Below are 17,914 nucleotides of genomic sequence, written 5' to 3'. Positions count from 1 at the left end.
CTTATAAAATATAATAATACTGGGTCTTATATTAATTTTTGCTCCAAAAGACACATTAGAGTTGATTGTCCAGCTAGGTCTTGTTTTGGGGGAAACACGGTATAAATTAGCTTGGTTCTCATAGTACATGTCAAAAAAAGGGACTTAGATGATAAAGTGAAGTAAAGAAAAAGAACCAAGGAGATAGTATGAAAAACAGAAACTTTTAAATAAAGAGTGTGGATTTTTTTTTTTTCTCCTTTGCTATATGGAATCACCGTGAATAAAGCTGTTCAGGATAGTTTTCCAGAGTGCATTCTTCAGAGTGATATGAGGGATTTATCCTGTTAGAATGGAAACTTCTAGATAGGCTGTAGTCTAAATTGTATTACATAAACCTGCCTTCTAAAATACATTATACAATGTAATTTAAATTTTCATTCAAGGTCCAAGGTCATGGTTATGAATATATCTAATGAGGTATATACCCTGACATGCCTATATACTAAGCGATTATAAACCATTGAGTGTTGGTATTTTAGTGGTAACCCTTAGTTCTTTTCCAATGTCCAAACAGAGAAGTAGACATGAATAAAAAAGATAAAGATCAAAATATCAGCTTTCCTTGAGACGTGACAGATGAATAAAGCACGACCTTCCCCCGTCCTGGGCAGAAAGCACGACCTTCTCCCGGCTCCCACAGCTCAGTACACGGAGGAGAGTGGGCAGATGCTCCTTGCTCTGAAGGCAGCTGATTCAAGGTGATGGGGAGCGGTGAGCTATCCATACTCAGGTCCTGCGCCCCAACTCACCCACCAGATCAATCTCTGCTCCTTTGGGGAACAGTGAGGAGGGTGCAAGCTACTCTCGGAAAGGGCAGAACCCCTCACACTAAGGCTATTAGGTGGCGTCTGCTTTATATAGTTTCCCCCCAATTTGAAACATCACTCCTTATTTAGCTTTAGCAGTCTCGTCCATATTTCAAATTCCACTTCAAGTTCACTGTGCTTTGAAAACCAAATGCACTTTGTTTCAAGTATGAACAAGCAGGTGGAACAAGAGGGGCTAAGGGCATTGTAAGTAAAACACGAATTTTTAACTGACTAAACAGAGCAACCTCAATTTTGTCTTCTTAGAGATCCGGGCTTCGTATTCACAGTCAGAGGGTATTTCCCAAGCCACTTACCAACTAGAAGAGAAAGAAGCATACATTTTAAACACGTAATTCTTATTTTAAAATAAAGTCTAAGCTTGGCTTTGGTATACAAGTAGTAGTTCTGAAATATAAGTAGACAAGTCTCACCGGTTTCTGGGTGGCACCTCCCTATCTCCAACAACGGACATAATACCCTCAGAGTGCTCAGCAGGCACTATTCTAAGCTACATTTGTTAAAATAAGATAAATGGAAAAAAAGTTAAAAGCCAAAGATTCAGGACATTCCACCTGCAGACAGCAGCTTCAGCTCCTGCCCATGCGTTTCCAGCCTGCATAGGCTGCCCTGTGGATTGCGGACTTGCCAGCCGCCACGATCGCGAGTCAATTCCTGGAAACAGATCTCTTTATGTATCTACAGAGGGTGCCAAACAAATGTATATACATTTTAAGAAAGGAAAAAAACTGTATTAAAATTGTAATACAATGAATGACGCTAGCATTCACTTGATGAACACCATCTTTGGAGCGAAAGTCATACAACACAGTGCTACCGTAATTCAACTTGGAAAAGTAATACATAGATAACGTCTCTTAAAATGTGTACATTTTTTTTTTTTTGGCACCCCCGGTATATACCTTCTATGGGTTCTGTTTCTCTGGTAGAACCCTGGTTAATACATGACGAATTAAAAGCTCGTGTAATTCCTATTTTCTCCCAGCACTATACATTTCATCCTTGACATCTACAAAGCATTTGATGTACAGAAAATGTCAACTGGCACTAACAGAAGAAAACCCCACCTATCCTCAACTCAGACCTGGGAACAACTTTATTACGATTTGAACTTTTACCAACATCATGCTTGGGCTCTCAGCACTCCCTACATCCTATCCCAGTTTTTAAACTAATTGGACTGTGCAAGTTCACTAGTTTCCTCACGGGGCTATGAACAATTCAGCCATCCTGCTGGGGACATTTTTATCCCTCTGCCATCGGGCAGCACAAAGCCTGCTCCTGGCTGCAGGGATGTCAGTTCCAACCCCTTTCTAGACTGCATGCTACTCAGGAGCAGCTGCTCTACAAACCGCCGGATAGTCTCCATTTTCCTTTAATACGAACAACAAATGGAAAAAGGAAAAAAAAAAAGCATAAAATAAAATGAGTTCCGGTCCAAAATTCCTTATGCTGAATTCGAAAATCAAAAAATCTTCACACAAATGAACACTTTCCAAATACGTCAGCTGCAACCATTGCTGGCAGCACCTGACCTAAATTTAGATGAGGCTATTTATCAGGTCTATGTATTTAATTTAGTGTGAATATTCATAGGTTTCACTGCAAAAATAGGATTGTGTTTGATTGAAGGGTATTGCCCAACCCTGATGGGAATGCTTCCTTAAAAACTTTCTAAAATACAAATTCTGAAATACATTTGAACGCAAGGGTTTCCTATAAAGGATTGTGAACCTGTAACTTTTTTTAAAAAAGAAAGTCTAGATAAGACAAAACTCCAACTAGGTCAACTATCACCAAAGCCTGACAAGGCTGTCTATGTAAGTTTTAATGTCCAAAAGCAATAAAATATCTTTCAAGTGCTAAATCTGAGTTTCAAAGTAGGAAGCACTTCTTTAAGAAAGGCCCAGAAAGCTGAAGACCCAGTTTGGGTGGTCCCAGAACAGAGAACTCTTAGCTTGGTCTACCTAACTTTGAACCTCAGGTATAAAGAGGAACATTTCCTATCTGTTAGAGCTCAACTGTGAATTAGCTCCAAACAGAAGCCTCTCCTGAGGCAAGAAAAATATCAAGTCAGGCTGTACCTACAGAAGAACTGTATTTCATGTATTTCCAAATACATATACATACCATATATACCAACTATTGTGTTTACCCAAAAATAAGACCTAGCCGGACTATTAGCTCTAATGCATCTTTTGGAGCAAAAATTAATGTAAGACCTGGTATTATATTATATTGTATTGTATTACATTACATTATATTATATTATACCTGATCTTACATTAATTAAAATAAGACCGGGTCTTATATTAAAATTGCTCCAAGAGATGCATTAGAGCTGATGGTCCGGCTAGGTCTTATTTTCAGGGAAACATGGTAATCTCATTCCCTTAAAAGGTGAAACAAACTCTTAATTAAATCAATAAGCACCTAATAAACCTCATACTTTATATTCAATCAAAAAAAATTTACTAAAATTCCAGTATAAAATATATAGGAAAATATCCATCCTCGTATTTCCAATAAACAGACATATACACACATATCGAAACTTAATATAGGAAGATATTAAGCTTGATTTTCAGTGAACTATTTCTCAGGAAATACCAGTTACAATGATTTCATATGTACATTTGCTTTATTAAAATTATGGCACTTAATAGCAGAAATAATCACACGGCTTCACATCCAGAAGCAATAGAATAGTGGAGGTGCAAACATTCCTTATTACCAATAAAAGTAAAAAAGTTTTAATATGTTCCATAAGCCCTTAATTGCATAAAATATTATACTGAGCATCATTTACAGCCAGCATACTTATATAAACTAATTGTCATTACCTTTCTTTTACATTCTACAAAAGAAATATGTTAAATACCTATGGTAGGACATTCAAACATGATGAAAATTAAACTTCAGTTCTGAATTCATTCATGGAGAAAATACACGCTGATAATTCCTCTTTTATAAACTACTGGTTATTGTCACCATGATTTTACAATTTTTCAATGTTTTCAAAGTGAAATCCAAAAAGCCCCACTAAGTGCCATGTTGAAAGATGGAAGATTTAACTGCAGCACCTTTAGACAACAAAAGATTGCATCCTGTTCACACTATATAAATTATAACATTCGTGGAAAATATGTACAAACAAACATAAAGCAAATGTTCTGACTGATACAGTTGTTTTGGTCAGCAGGTCTTAGAAGCAATATTAACATCTGTGATAAGAACTGCCACCATTTTAAGTTTTCTGTATGCTATCTTCATGAAAGAGGAAGCTTGTAAACATAAGGTGTAAAAAACATTTAAAATAAAGATGTAAAGTGCACTCAGTGCACCCTAAGAACGGTCTGCATACTCTTAATCAAGTAATGTTCAGGATTAAAATACGATACCATTTTTTAAATGTACTGAGTATTTAAGATGTAAAATTGCAACAAATTCATAATCAGATCCAGCTGATAAGAAAACAGCACATCCAAGAGCATCCACTTAAAGAAATGATATAACTCCAAGACTCCCCTTATTCTTTAAACCAATGATATGTCCAGTGTTCATTAGCCCCTTCAAAATTACCATGTTAAAAACACAAAATTAACTTCACCCTAACTGGAGACACGTACAGACTCTTAACAAACTGCTAAGCTTTGGTTATATAAAGTGCAGTTCAGTAACGTGCCATCCTAGCCATTCAAACACATCTAGCAATTTTGCAGTTCACCACCGTCTTCAAAATAATTTCCTTTTAGAGTTGGTCAAGGTTGTCTGTTGATATTCATGTTCATGACAACTCCAAAATTCCTCCCGAACAATCTGCAATGTGCTTCACAATTCCTAAGTAAGAGGCAACGGAGCTTAAAGAAGGTTGTGCTACAACACATTCAAGATCTAGCTCTACTTTTTTTCTTCAAGTATTTTCATACTTTTTGTTGTATAAAATTTTCAAGTTTTATTATGATACAGGCAGTACATTCCATCACCCTCATAGCAACCTCAGAAGTGAACCTGTCATTTGGAATCTGTGGGAAAGGAAGCAAATCGGGATATCTTGTTTTCAAACTGTCAACGCCGTAAGCTTCCAACGTGTGGACATCATTTGTCAGTCCTTCAAGTTGCTGGCTATATTCTTCTATTTTTTGTGCAAGTGCAGTTGGCTTTACATCTTTATCGGACTTCCCCCTCACAGCATAGTCAGCAGCAATCAAAGCTAATTTGGTAGAAAGGTAACATTTAAAGCACACCCATTCATTGGCATTCTTATGAAGATCATTCCTGGCAGCTGAAAAATTGGCTCTGGCTTGTCTTAACCATCTACGTGCTTCAACTGGATTACCAACTGTCTTGAAAGTGGGAGGAACAAAGAACCTTTGAGAGTAAGTCTGTCCAGCCGAAGGTGGGCATTTTTCTTTATTTTGCTGTTGCCTTTCAGATTTATGGCTTGTTGCTTCTTGATTCCATGAAGTATAAAATCTCTGAAATGAGTACTTGTCTGACTGAAATCGGGATGCTGATGTTGAAAATGTCCGCCTTGAGGCTCTGTCTGCATTTTGATCGAGAAAAGCCTGTTTCTCTAATCTGCTGATTTCATTCTGCAAATGTTTGAAAACTTCATTAGCAATGTCATGATTCTCTGGATTTTTGTCAGGGTGCCATTTCAAATACAACCGTCTAATAATCTTTTTTCTTTCAGATTCTGGAAGCTTCCAAGCTTGCTCCACCACTGCTGTCACTTCTTTTAGAATTTCTGGTAAAGAATTCACCTTAAGCTTTTTGGGGGAATGATGTTTCGAAGATGAGGTCTTGTGGCTCTCTTTACCAGAGAAAAGAGGAGGAATGCTCCGTATACCAGGTGCTAGGAACTCTGTAGGGCTGGTTGGTGTAGACGGGGCACTGTCTCTGCTTTGAGAGCTTTCCTCAGGCCTTGAAAACTTATACAGATCGAGAGAGCTAACTATTTTATATTCACTATAACCAATGTCAATCTGATAGATCTTTCCTAGAAAACTAGAGTTGTCAGCATCTTCTCTTTCAACTTCTTGTACAATAATTGCATATGTATACGTTGGCTGGTAGGACCCATAGATATCACCACCCTCAGCATCAACAAGGTACCCAACATATTCTCCTGGGTAGAAAACATTCATCGGATCCATAAGCAGAGTATAATGAATTTCAGCAGGTATTGGCGTGCCGGGCATTGGAAGTTCAAGTTTTGATGGTTCTGAAGAGTCATATTTCACTCCTAAACTGTCAAGTTTCTCACTGATTCTGTAAATATCATTGCATCCCAGCATAGCAATTAAGTATGAAGTGTCAGAAATCAAATTGTCAGTTGCTGATTTAAGTGTCATTGCTAATGCTAGTAGGAAATTAATGTCTTTACTGTCTGAATGCTGTATGTAGAGCAGGATGACTGCATTACCAAATCTCTTCAAAAAAGCAAAAGTTTCACTTTTACTGTGGGGAATGGGATTAAAACCTTTAACTCTTAATGTTGTTTGCAGCTTTTCAAAACAGGACACTTTTAATCCTTCTCTTAGGGCTTTGCAAAGTCTTACGGCTTTTTCTTCATTGGCCAGGAAAGCATTATCATTTTCATGCTTCATAATTCTAATCAGTCCTGTAATGAACTGTTCAGAAGACAAGAGTAACTGCAGTCTTCCCTGGAGAGAACACAATGCTCCAAACTGACAAACCTTGGGAGTCTCTTCATCTAACTGCTCTTCAAGTATACTGCTCAATAAACGAGGCCTGAGTTTTTGAGGAAAGAGCATTATCAGCTTCGTATGAAATCCGTGGTCTTTCCCTAAGTAGCATTGGCTAAGATCAACCAGCATTTGCACACCAATATTCCCCTGGATTCTACTTTTGTAATGTGGTGCATCATCAAACACTAAGATGCTGGACTTCACTAATCTACCATCCTGACTTGGAAGGTAAAGTGCAAGGTCGCGGACATTCTCAAGATCACTCCTCACCTTCACGGAATCGTTTTGCAGACTCTTGAACAAGCCAGACACTACTCTCTTAACTGTACGCATTTCATTAGGATCTAACTGTTTTCCTTCAGAACTTTTGAATATCCGGCTCAACACTTCAACATATTGTTTAGTTGAAATAACATCTTCAGTGCCTAAATGTTTGAACAACTGATGAAAGGTGCCAAGTTCTAAGGGTAGCTTGTACAAATAAGGTTTAAAATCAGATTCATATTCCAGGTTTATCACTACCTCTTCAGGCTTCAGAAGTTTCCAGCCATCTTCTACCATCACAAAAGCAACCCCCCGCAGCTGAAAACGAAACTCCCGTTTTTCTGCACTGAGAAATTCATATATGCTCCTTAAGACCTTTGCTCTCGTTTTCACCATTTCTTCATCCAAAGTTGTTATGTTGCATATGTTTCTGCAGTTATTAATAACCTTGTCAAGAGGGGGATCCAGGTTTACATTAAGCATACTTAAGACTTGTTCAAGCTGTTCTTGTGGACCAAGGTCACTACCTTCTTGTTCTTTGATACTCAAGGGTGTGGCTTTCTCTGGAAGAATGGGACAGGATGTCCATAACAGCTGGACCACATCACACTGCTTGAATTTTGGATTTACTTGTGCGCCATTGAACTTTATGAGAGGAAGTGTTCCATTTACCTCTTGATATTGAGGATGAAATCTAATAAATTCTGCAGGGGCCCGCTCAGGACATAAGAATGGTATTAAAGAGAGTTCTTTCAGAAAATTTCCAGATAATAAATCCATTCGATCTTGGAATATATGATGGAGAAGGATATCAACTGTATTTTGCAATGTTTCTTTAGACCAGTTTTCTGTATTAGCTCTCACACTGATTTCCTTAGCAAACTGTAACAACTGCTGCTGAGAAAGTATGTACTTTAGCCCAATATTTCTTAAGAATTCCACCCAAGAGGTCATAAATGCAACTTGATTTTTGGGTTTTATAAGTTGTTCCAATTTTTTAAAGAAGTCCTTAGGAATAAACAATTTTTCAGGAAGCATAACTTCAAAAACTCTCACAGTTCGATCATAGAAATGCTTTGCTTGCTTCAGTCGATTGTTAGCATCATAGATTATCAATAAACTTTCCAGTTTTTCAAAGAGTTGTTCCTTGATTTCTGACAATTCCTCAATACTTGATAATCTATTCTTCAGATAGATCAAATGTTCTAATTTTGCATCATACGAGAGATTTTCAATTTTTGGTAAGAGGTGTTTCAAATATACCTCAAGCTCATCGACAGGTTCACAACCAACTACCTCATATAGTTCTTTTAAGTGTATTTTTTCTTCAAGAAATGCCGATGATGACGATTGTGTCCATTTTTCCACTTCAGCTGAAGGAATACTTTTTGTAAGTACATAGCACGTTCCAAATTTTGCAATGCTTATGTAGCGACCACTGATGGATTTGTAGCATGGAAGAGACTTTAAAATTTTTATGTCATCTTGGGACATCAAGTGACTCAAATTGCAGTTGAAATACATCAAAAGTGCCTCAAAGTCATTTTCTACTAGCTTTTCAGTTCTAAATGTTGAAGTTTGGACCATATAATGTACAGCCCTCAAAATGCTTGTGGGGCTTTCAATGTTTGCTGTGTGACATGACAACAAAGGAACAAATGCACTGTCTTTGGAGCATATTTTGTTCAAAGCAAGCTGAATACAGCCAGCTTTCATGAGAGCATGAAAAACTTTATCACTTTGGGCATTTGGAAAAACTGCAATGTGCATGAGGCTTAGGGGAAGCAGAACATCCCCTTCAGGAACTACAAGCTGATTGGACGAAACAGTGAACTTCGTTCCCGGAAGCAATGCCCAGTCTTTCAGGGTATCAACAACGATGTCAAATGTTGGTTTTGTTTCTTCTTGATCTTCTTTCACATTCACAGACTCACTGATAAAATGCCATGCATTCTTAAGCCAAGACTCACTTGCAAAATTGTCTTTCCACTTTGTACAATTTTTGGTCTTATATTCACGAGGCAATACAGAGGACAACAAATCAGCAAAGCTGGAAATGTCAAACACTTTTGCAACTTTGCAGTTCAATAAAATATTACTGTATTTCAAATATAATGTATTCATGAACAAGTCTTTGCGAGATGGAATCAATTCATGGTATGTTGTTAGAAACTTGGGTCTTTTTGCATCAAAAGTTTGCAAAACACTGTCCAGTGTAATGAGAAGGGGCAGTCCCTCCACTTCCATCTCATTTTCTTCGGCATCCTTAAAACAATAATCAACTAAAAGTTTTAAACTATGAAAAAGTTTCAGGTTAGTCTGCTGGAGACGACAAGGCAGCTTCCCAATATGGCAATTAGTATCAGGAGAGGAAAATGTCATTAAAAAATATCTAACATCAGCAGGAGTTACATAACTAACAGGAATATCTGCATCTATAAGACAGTGGTACAGATTAGCAGTTTCATCACAGTTATAAACCAAGTTGAAGCCAATTTCTAAAAGTAGGTGCTTTAGTCTATAGACATTCTCTGCAACTGTTTTCCGTGTTGTGATATTATAATCTGCATTTTTAAGGTGTTGTAATTCATCTTGTAGTAAATTGTCAAAAAATGGTCTAGTTTTATTGGAAGTAGACATATTAATCCAAGTAATTATAACTGCAGAGTGCAAATCAGAGCCATCGATATTTGGAGCCCGCACAACAGGTAAAAGACGTTTCATGTCTTCATGAATGCAACTATAAAGCGCTTTCACTAGACAATATAAATCTGGTTGTAGATCAAGCCTGTTAACTGGGAAAAATGATAAAAACTTCTTTAAGGTGTCCTTTACAACATGAATAGGAGTGTTCTGTAAAACTGATAATGTGGGGTCAGAACCAGGGAAATACCGCTTTTTTAACTGGATCAGTAATTCGACATAGGCGGGAGCTATTAATGCCGTCATTAAGCTGTTATTCCAGTCACTTCGAACACCAACTCCATTATCATCACGCCACAGATTTCTTCTGGCTGAATCTAGAGCAAAGTGGCCATTCACATGAAATGGCAATCCTGTCTCTAAAGAGAGGGGCAAAAAACAGAAGGCCCTATGGGGTTTTTTATAGTTGTGAGTAATGCAGGCAGCTACTCCACCACGTGGGAAGAGAGTAATATCTTGGTTCTTGTGAGCAGATATAACGCTCTTAGATACTTTTTCCATACTTGAAAAACCTGATCTATTACAAAGTAGCCATGTGGTAAGATTTCCTTCAGAGTCCTCAGTATCCATAGTATAGGTGATCTGTTGAACAGGTATATCTTTGAGCTGCCTTTTTTTAGTGACACTGTCAATTACGGATGCATGAAATTGTTTCCTTTTCAGTCTATCTCCATCAGTGATTTTGCCCTTTACAGAATACAGCACATTTAGTGCTCCGGTAGTTTTATCTATTTCACAAATAGAAATTTTTTCCATGTGATTAAGAAACATTAAAAGTTCTGCCCCATCTGACCGCAGTTTGTCCAAAAGATTCTGGACCATTCTGTCTGATGATGGAACTGATGAGATTTCTGAAACTTTTGCCATTTCTGCATTCCGAAGCGGAAATCTGAACATTGTGCAATTATCCAGTTTAAAGTGGGTTCCCAAATAAAGATCCAGGACATCTGAGAACTGAGTCCTAAAATCTGCATCCAAATCTCTAAACATGCGACCAGGACTAATGGATGTGGCTCCTGGTGCATATCTGGCATGAGGATCAAAAATACACAGGATGTCATTGCCAGAAATAAAAGAAGGGCAGTCTGTAATATGATACACAGAATTGAATCCTATTCCATATTGTCCCGTTTTATAAGGATTTCCTTCTTTGGTGCCTTTTCCAAGATTCTGAATTCCTCTGACATCATCTTCTGTAAAAGGTTGGTTGTTATACACACAAAGTGCTGGCCCCTGCAGTGGGGCCCACTTATCGTCAAATATTCTATCCACTGGATGCTGTCTAGGATCAAACACAAAACAGATTTCTGTGGCCTTTGCATCATCAGCATTTTGAAGAAGTTCTTTCAACATTTCTTTTTCTGAGGGATAGGCATTAAGGATACTCTTGATTCTGCTAGTCAGTTTTTCTTTCTGTCCAAATTCAGTGCCAAGTGTTGTAAAACAGATGTTGGATGCATATCTTTCTAAGGCTTTATGTCGCTTTGGTACTGCTCCGAGTTTTACAGCCACTTCCCTGGGTATATCAGCATGACAATATTTTACAGTGGTATCCTTCACTTTTATCCAGGGACAGTCATTGTAGCACAAAGATTTCGCAGGGAGAAGCTTAAGATTAGTATCTGGCAATAATATTTTGCCATAATTTTTCTCACAAAATTCTTGTTTCTTTTCTCTAATGAGACTCCATATTCCTTCACTAATTATCCGCCGGCAAAGCTGAAAATTCTCTTCTGTTATTTGCTTTGTTCCTCTTTCTTGATCAATAGATTCCAAAACAAGGGCAAAATCTTCAACAGTAAATGACTGCCTTACACCCACACTTTCAAAAAGTTCACGGAAATTATTTTTATATTTATTAGGCAACTGATAAAGGTATGGTGCTGCTTCAAAATTCAAATGAAAAGAAACTTTTTCTGAGTCAACATAGGCATTCTCAACTAGGATGAAGCTAAAGGGCTTTAACTTTTCAACAATTGATAGCTTAGTGATTTCATTTTGCATCATTGCTTCATGAAGGTATTTGTAGCAAGCATTTGTGATATTCTCCTGGTACAATGTAATTCCATCATCAACTGATTTTGCAACCTCTTTCAACTGGTTTACAACCAGATCAGCTGTTGGCTTCCTTAGTAATCCCAAAAACTCTTTAACAGCCAATGGCACAGAACCACAGCCTCTGAAGGAATGCGAGTTTTCATTTAGAATTGGCTGCAAAAGACAAACTACATCTTGATGCTCAGCTGTATAGAGGTCAGTTGCTGCAAACATGGTTTCAGGTTTAAAACTGTTGCCTTTCCAGTCCAAAGGAAAACCTGCTGGTTTTGTTAGAAATGGAAGGAAGGGGATTGTTTGGTACTTGGCAGCAAAATCCTTTGCTCTAGGATCCCTTATTTTTAATTTTTCATCAATAAGACTTAACAGGATACTACTCCTCAGACAAGCAGCAGCATGATCACTTTTATTAATTTCAGCTACTGACTCTGCACGTTCAAGCATGTCATCCCATAAAATATCATCTTTTGCCATGCCTAACTGAACTAGTTTAATCAAAATAATAGGATGGAGATAATCCTGAGTAGAACCATAAGGAAATCGTCCATCTTTAGTGTCAAATAACTTTGCAACTCGTCCTTCAGGGTGAATTAATCTTGACGGTAAAACCAGAGGATGCCCCTCCGAAGAGCAAGGAATACATGGAGTCACACGAAGAATTCCTGAGAATTCATCGACTTTTTCATTTAGAACAAAATTCATTAAAGGATCTCTGAGTTCGGCTTCAATTTCTTGAATATTAGGAAAAAACACTTCTGAAAAGAACTGTTTCTCTGAAAATGTATTTTCAAGCAGTATCTGTTTGCAGCCAGCTTCTTCAAATCCTAACTTCACTGAAGAAGGAAGTTCAACAGCACAAAGGTTTTTGGACCCAGTCTTCTTGAGGTATTTCAAAAATATCTTGAAGGCTGCTGGACCAACATCTCTTCTTTTAAGAATAGAGTCATCTAGAAATCTCACATTCTTCATGGAAACCCACGTAGATCCATCAGAGAAGACTCTGGTCAGTTCTTTCCCTTTTCCATGGGCTATATCTTCATAAAATCCTTGACAAATTACAGAAAAATCATCGTGAACTAAATCAGGATCAGGCCACACTGCATAGTAAGTATAATCCATGAGCTCCCCACTGATGGCCAGGTCACGGAGGACATTGAGGGCCTCTAAGTAAGCTTTCACAATGACGTGTCTCATGAAGGTGTTATTCCATCGTCCTTTTGTATCTGTCTTCCAGATTTCTTTCCTATTTGAAGTAACAGCAAAGCACCCATTGATGTGAACTGGCAATCCTGTTTTTATGCGTAAAGGTAAATAGCAAAACACCTCTCCAATGTGTGGCTTCACAGCCCACTTCTGGTCCTGGATTTCAGACAGCAGAACGCCTACTGCCCCACAAGGAACCAGTCCTAGTCTTCTTCCACTTTCACTCAGGGAAAACTTGAGAGCCTCTCCTGTATCCATGCAGGTGCATATAAGCCACGTGGTGCATTCTATTGTTTTTTGTGGCAACTCATCTGATGGTTTCTTTGATTGGCCAGACTTAGCCATTTCAAAGAGAGCAGCTGGGTCGTCATCTGGACCTCTAAAGAGTGGCGACTGTAAATCTGCAATCCTTCTGAACACGTGGTGAAATTCTTCAACTGTGATCTGAAGAACACAAGATGACTTTGGTGCATCAGCAGGAAGCTTTTTATGACTACCGCTGCAAGTCTTCATGAGCCCTGCGGCTTCTTTTAAAACACTCAAGACAGGGGCATTCAATGCTTTCGAGGAGCAGAATTTTTTTTTAATTATTACTGTATCTTGCGCTAAGCTGGGATTGCTCTCCTCGATTTTCAAGTACTTCAAATACATTGAGTTCACACTCTGAGTGAAAATGATAAGCCTGTGTCCACAGAGACTAAATTCATCCACCAGCGAGTAAATATCTGCTGTATTATAGCAGACACTACTAACTTCACTCACTTTCGCTTCTTGTTGAGTTCTGAAGGACAGTCGGAAAAGAGTCCCATTGTAGCTGTACGGGGTTTCTACAGTCAAAGGTAACTGACAGCCAAACACGTCTATAAATGGTTTGAACTGATTAGGAAATTTCCTAAGTCTTTTCTGTTGCTTACTCCAATTAATTTTGATCCCAGGATTAGATTTGTCTTTAATGTGTTTACTGATGTGGTTGATGTTTGGATCGAACATTATCATGAATTCTCGACTCATAATGATGGGAATGTCGGTGATATGGTACACAGAATTAAATCCAAGACCAAACTTTCCAACTTTGTCAACTTCTCCTCTTTTTAAAGATTCCCCTAACCTAGTTATGTTCACAAAATCTGAATCTGAGAATTCAGAATTATTGAATGACCACAAAGCGGGTCCATGACAAGCTGCCATCCCTGGGTCCAGGAGATTCTCTCTAATGTCCATATTTCTTCTCATATCAATCATGAAACTGCATTCTGTGGCATTTGCATCATCAGCATTTTGAAGTAGTTCTTTAAAAATATCTGACACTGAAGGATATTCTTCCAGAATATTTTTAATTCTTACAGTAAGTGGTTCTCTTTGTCCTGACTGCTCAAATCCCATGTTTTCAGGATTGATCAATCTTGTACTCAGACATGGAACTTTCAGCCATTCTGCAGTTTTCATGGGTATGTCCTCATGCACCAAAATGATTGGTTCCACTGAATCTTCCAGTAAGTCATTAAGGTCATCAACTTTGATGTCACAGTAACAGCATTCATGAATTGGCTTCATGATAAGTTTAGAAGGGTTTCTGCTATGATGTATAGGAACGGGTGTGTTGGGGCTTACTGGAATCTGATTGCTATATAACCATCTGATAATATTCAACATAAGATGAAGATTTTGTTTGCTTTCCTGTTCACTGAGGTCTTGATCGCCTTTGAGATATACCTTCTGAATGACCATGGAAATATGATCTGATGTCAACTCTTCTATTGAGCCACAGACCTTAAACAATTGGTGGAACCTTGCCATGGTTTTAGGCACACTATGCAAATAAGGCTGAAGGTCAAGATCATGGAATGGTTTTATCACAGCTTGGGTGAGGGGACAAAATTTTTTGCCAGTCCAAACCCATGGAAATTTTAAGGCTCTGAAAGCATCTTTCCCTTCATTTAAATTATCATGCATGAATCCATAAATTTCAAGCAAAATATGTTGGAATTGATAGTAGTCTTCATCACTAAAAGTTTTTGAAGTATACCAATCAACGACAATTTTAAAGTGTTTCAAGACAGCATTGATGCTAGGCTTTGTGAAGATGCCTAAAGCTTTTTCCAAGTTTATATGGACACTTTCAACAAGAGGAAGTGCTGAGCCAACGAGCACTGCGTGGGCTGCATCACACATATCCGGTGGTGCACAAAGGTTACAGAGGTCTCCTTTCCAAACCAAAGAGCCTGGATAATTTGGAGGCCTTTCCTTGCAAGCCGGAACCCATTTGATTTTTTTCAACGTCATCTTTCCTTCAGATGACTGCAACAGGGTATGATTCTTATTTAAAACCAGTAAGAGCGTTTTGGCTTTCTTGAGAAGAACATCCTGATTTGGACAAGAACTAACCTGTAAGGCTTCAATTTTTTTTGCCACTTGCACGATATCTTTCTCTTTGAGACTGGCTTCGTTTTTTAAACCAATCTGTCTTAAAGAGTGAAGAATATCTGGTGAGGTAAAAACAGAAGGTGGGAAGCAAGCTTCTTCTTCACTATAAAAGAGGTCCTTTAGTACTTCTATATCAGGATCAAAGAGTTCACTGGCTGATACCATCCGTTCCTGTGAAATCTGAATGAATTTTAATGGCATTAACCAATCAAGCACATTTGGATTCTCATTTTTAAGAGAGGCTAGATTCTCAAGGATCCATGACATAAGGTGTGTTATCTCGTCATGTGAATAAAACGCATTTTCAATATCTTTTAAAACAAGCTTTAAGCAACTAGTGGTCTTTAACTTCTCTATTTTCAACATGTTTGCCAAGCGGATGGTGGCTTCGTCACTACTGTCTATCACTGAAATAGAAAGTCGCAGAGCTGGCGGAATTTTGGCAGTATGGTGCAAGACTTTACAACCTTTCAGTTTTGTGTAAGAGGAAATTCCCTGACCAGATGAATGGTTAATTCGCTGGAATATTGTCAATTCCTGAATTATTCTTTTCTCCTTTTCACTGCTATCAGTTAAACTGGCTAAGAATTTCCTCAGGGCATCTTTGTGCGTTGGAAGTAGCGAAGCTATTTGACTACACAATTTCTGCAATGGCATCTTCTCCATTATCTGCAAAACAGCACTTGGCAATGGTGAATGAACGTATTTTTTAATCAGTGGATGTTGTATGGAGGCATCTAATTTTTTAAGGACAATTCCTCCGAGTTTCTGTACAATGTCAGCTACAAATTCTGGAAGCTGTGCTTCAGATTCGTCATCTAAAATGACTAACGATGGAATCCTGAGTCTAATGAGTTCCACACATGTCTGACCTTCTTCTAGTGTAGTTCTGGGGATAAGTGGCATCTCATCAAATAAAGTCAAATCCTCTGCAAAATGTATATAGAGATTCTTCCAAACCATTTTGAGCCATGAAACAGATGGGTGATTTTTGTCTTCATCAAATGGATACCACTGAACGATCAACTCTCTGCCAGGCCAGAATGTATTCATTACTTCTTTGATAAGACGTGCAAATCGTTCTGGGTTTAAAAGCTGCAGCTGAGTACATGGTCTTCCTGTAAATCATATACAGACATGTTATAAATACATATAATTTAATTCTACTACAGCTTATTTATTTTTCTATTCTTGCTAATTAGATAGCATTAGAAAGTCCTTTTAAGAGTTTTAAGTACACTGTAAAAATGGAAAAATTCAGCATAACGGGGCTAAAGTAATTTTTAAATAATGATAGAGAATGAAATCCATGTTTATAATAATCTATGGGAGAAATAATTCTCTCTGGAAAGTGCGTAAATAAATACATAAAATGCATTTACATGTGTTTTAAAAATTATCCTATAATGTTCTACAAATGGAATCAACATGAAAAATAATTTTTAGTGGTTATTTGTCCACAAATAAAAGCACCAAAGAAAAGTGGATAAAGTTTAAATAAGTACCATTTTATTTAGGGGTAAGTGATTTGTAAGCAAACCCAACATGAATTTCTTTTCTCATGTTTCCAGGAGCCACATGACTACACAGGATAACAAGAAGGGCACCAAGTAAGCACAGAGGCTGGAGTCTCAGCCTCTGCTGAACAACACTTTCTGAAGATGAGACAGAAAGGAAACTTTCATAGTTTCCTTTCAACCACCAACTAGAAGTGTAAGTTCGGTGTCACTTAATCTTTCTAGGACTTGAATTCTCTCATCTGGAAAAAAGAAGGGGGTGATGTTGTAGATCTCAAGACTGCTCTGTATACATGGCGCAGTAGGGAGCATATTCCCAAGTTTTCCAGAGTAGCTTTTGCTAGCAACTAACTACCTATTAAATAAGTATGCTCTTCAGAGCCCTGGGTTTTTGCAGAAATGCTTCAGGGACAAGCAAAGGAGCAGAGGGACAGCGCTGAGAAGGCAGGGGTTTTCCACCACTCAGCAGCGCCACTTCCAGGATGTTTCATAAACTAGGAGACTGGTAAGATTTCATCTGCGGAGAAAGGCTTTAGCTGATTTTTAACCACTGGTTTAGAAAATAACATTTTATTTCTAAGTGCATTTTGTGTTTCAGAGTATTTATAATTCAAATAGGAACAAAATTTTAAAATAACACTATATACCTATAGGTATGTATTTGTCCATATAGAGAAATATGTCATTCAATCTTTGGAAAACTAACATTCAATTTTCTTTCTAAGCACATACAATTTCTAGACTCTTAAAAGACTAATTTTGAAAAAAGATGTAAGAAAGGGCGCACCTCAAACGCCTTGACACTTGTATATCATTGTATTTTACCGAGTAAGGGCATCCTTATTTCAATCTTACACATCAGGAAGACGACTTTACCTTCACCAGGAAAATTACCTTTCCTGTTGCAACAAGACCTTTTAATATTACTGCCACAAAAGTTTAAACAAGGGCACATTTTCACAACTTTTCAAAGCTACCAATACCTAAATTCTGAATATTTTCAGTTTCTACATTGTGCGATTTAGGGTAAGTCATAAAATCTTGTCAGGAGTCTGACTAGTAGAGCCTCCTTGGTCTGTGAGTCCCATTAGAATATACTTTTTAGAATTAATTTTTAAAGATAGTGCTCTAAAATAAGGCTTACTGAATTAAAGGAACGATAACA

The 17,914-nt window shown here is 37.8% G+C and overlaps 1 protein-coding gene across 4 annotated transcripts in view; it reads right to left on the bottom strand.

Moving 5' to 3' along the window:
- Nucleotides 1–3,491: 3,491 nt before the first annotated feature.
- The window catches only part of SACS (sacsin molecular chaperone), an 83,783-nt gene continuing 69,360 nt past the window's right edge, over nucleotides 3,492–17,914 (bottom strand). For all 4 annotated transcript variants that reach the window (XM_019736495.3, XM_019736497.3, XM_074330035.2 and 1 more), the window contains one exon: nucleotides 3,492–16,350. In XM_019736495.3, coding sequence (XP_019592054.3) covers nucleotides 4,793–16,350 — 11,558 coding nt within the window. In that variant the 3' untranslated portion in view covers nucleotides 3,492–4,792. The remainder of the gene's footprint in view (nucleotides 16,351–17,914) is intronic.

This window comes from Rhinolophus sinicus, chromosome 16 (genome assembly GCF_057876585.1).
Source record: "Rhinolophus sinicus isolate RSI-liver-muscle chromosome 16, RSI-T2T, whole genome shotgun sequence".
Taxonomy (NCBI): domain Eukaryota; kingdom Metazoa; phylum Chordata; class Mammalia; order Chiroptera; family Rhinolophidae; genus Rhinolophus; species Rhinolophus sinicus.
This window is presented reverse-complemented; position numbering and strand designations above follow the sequence as displayed.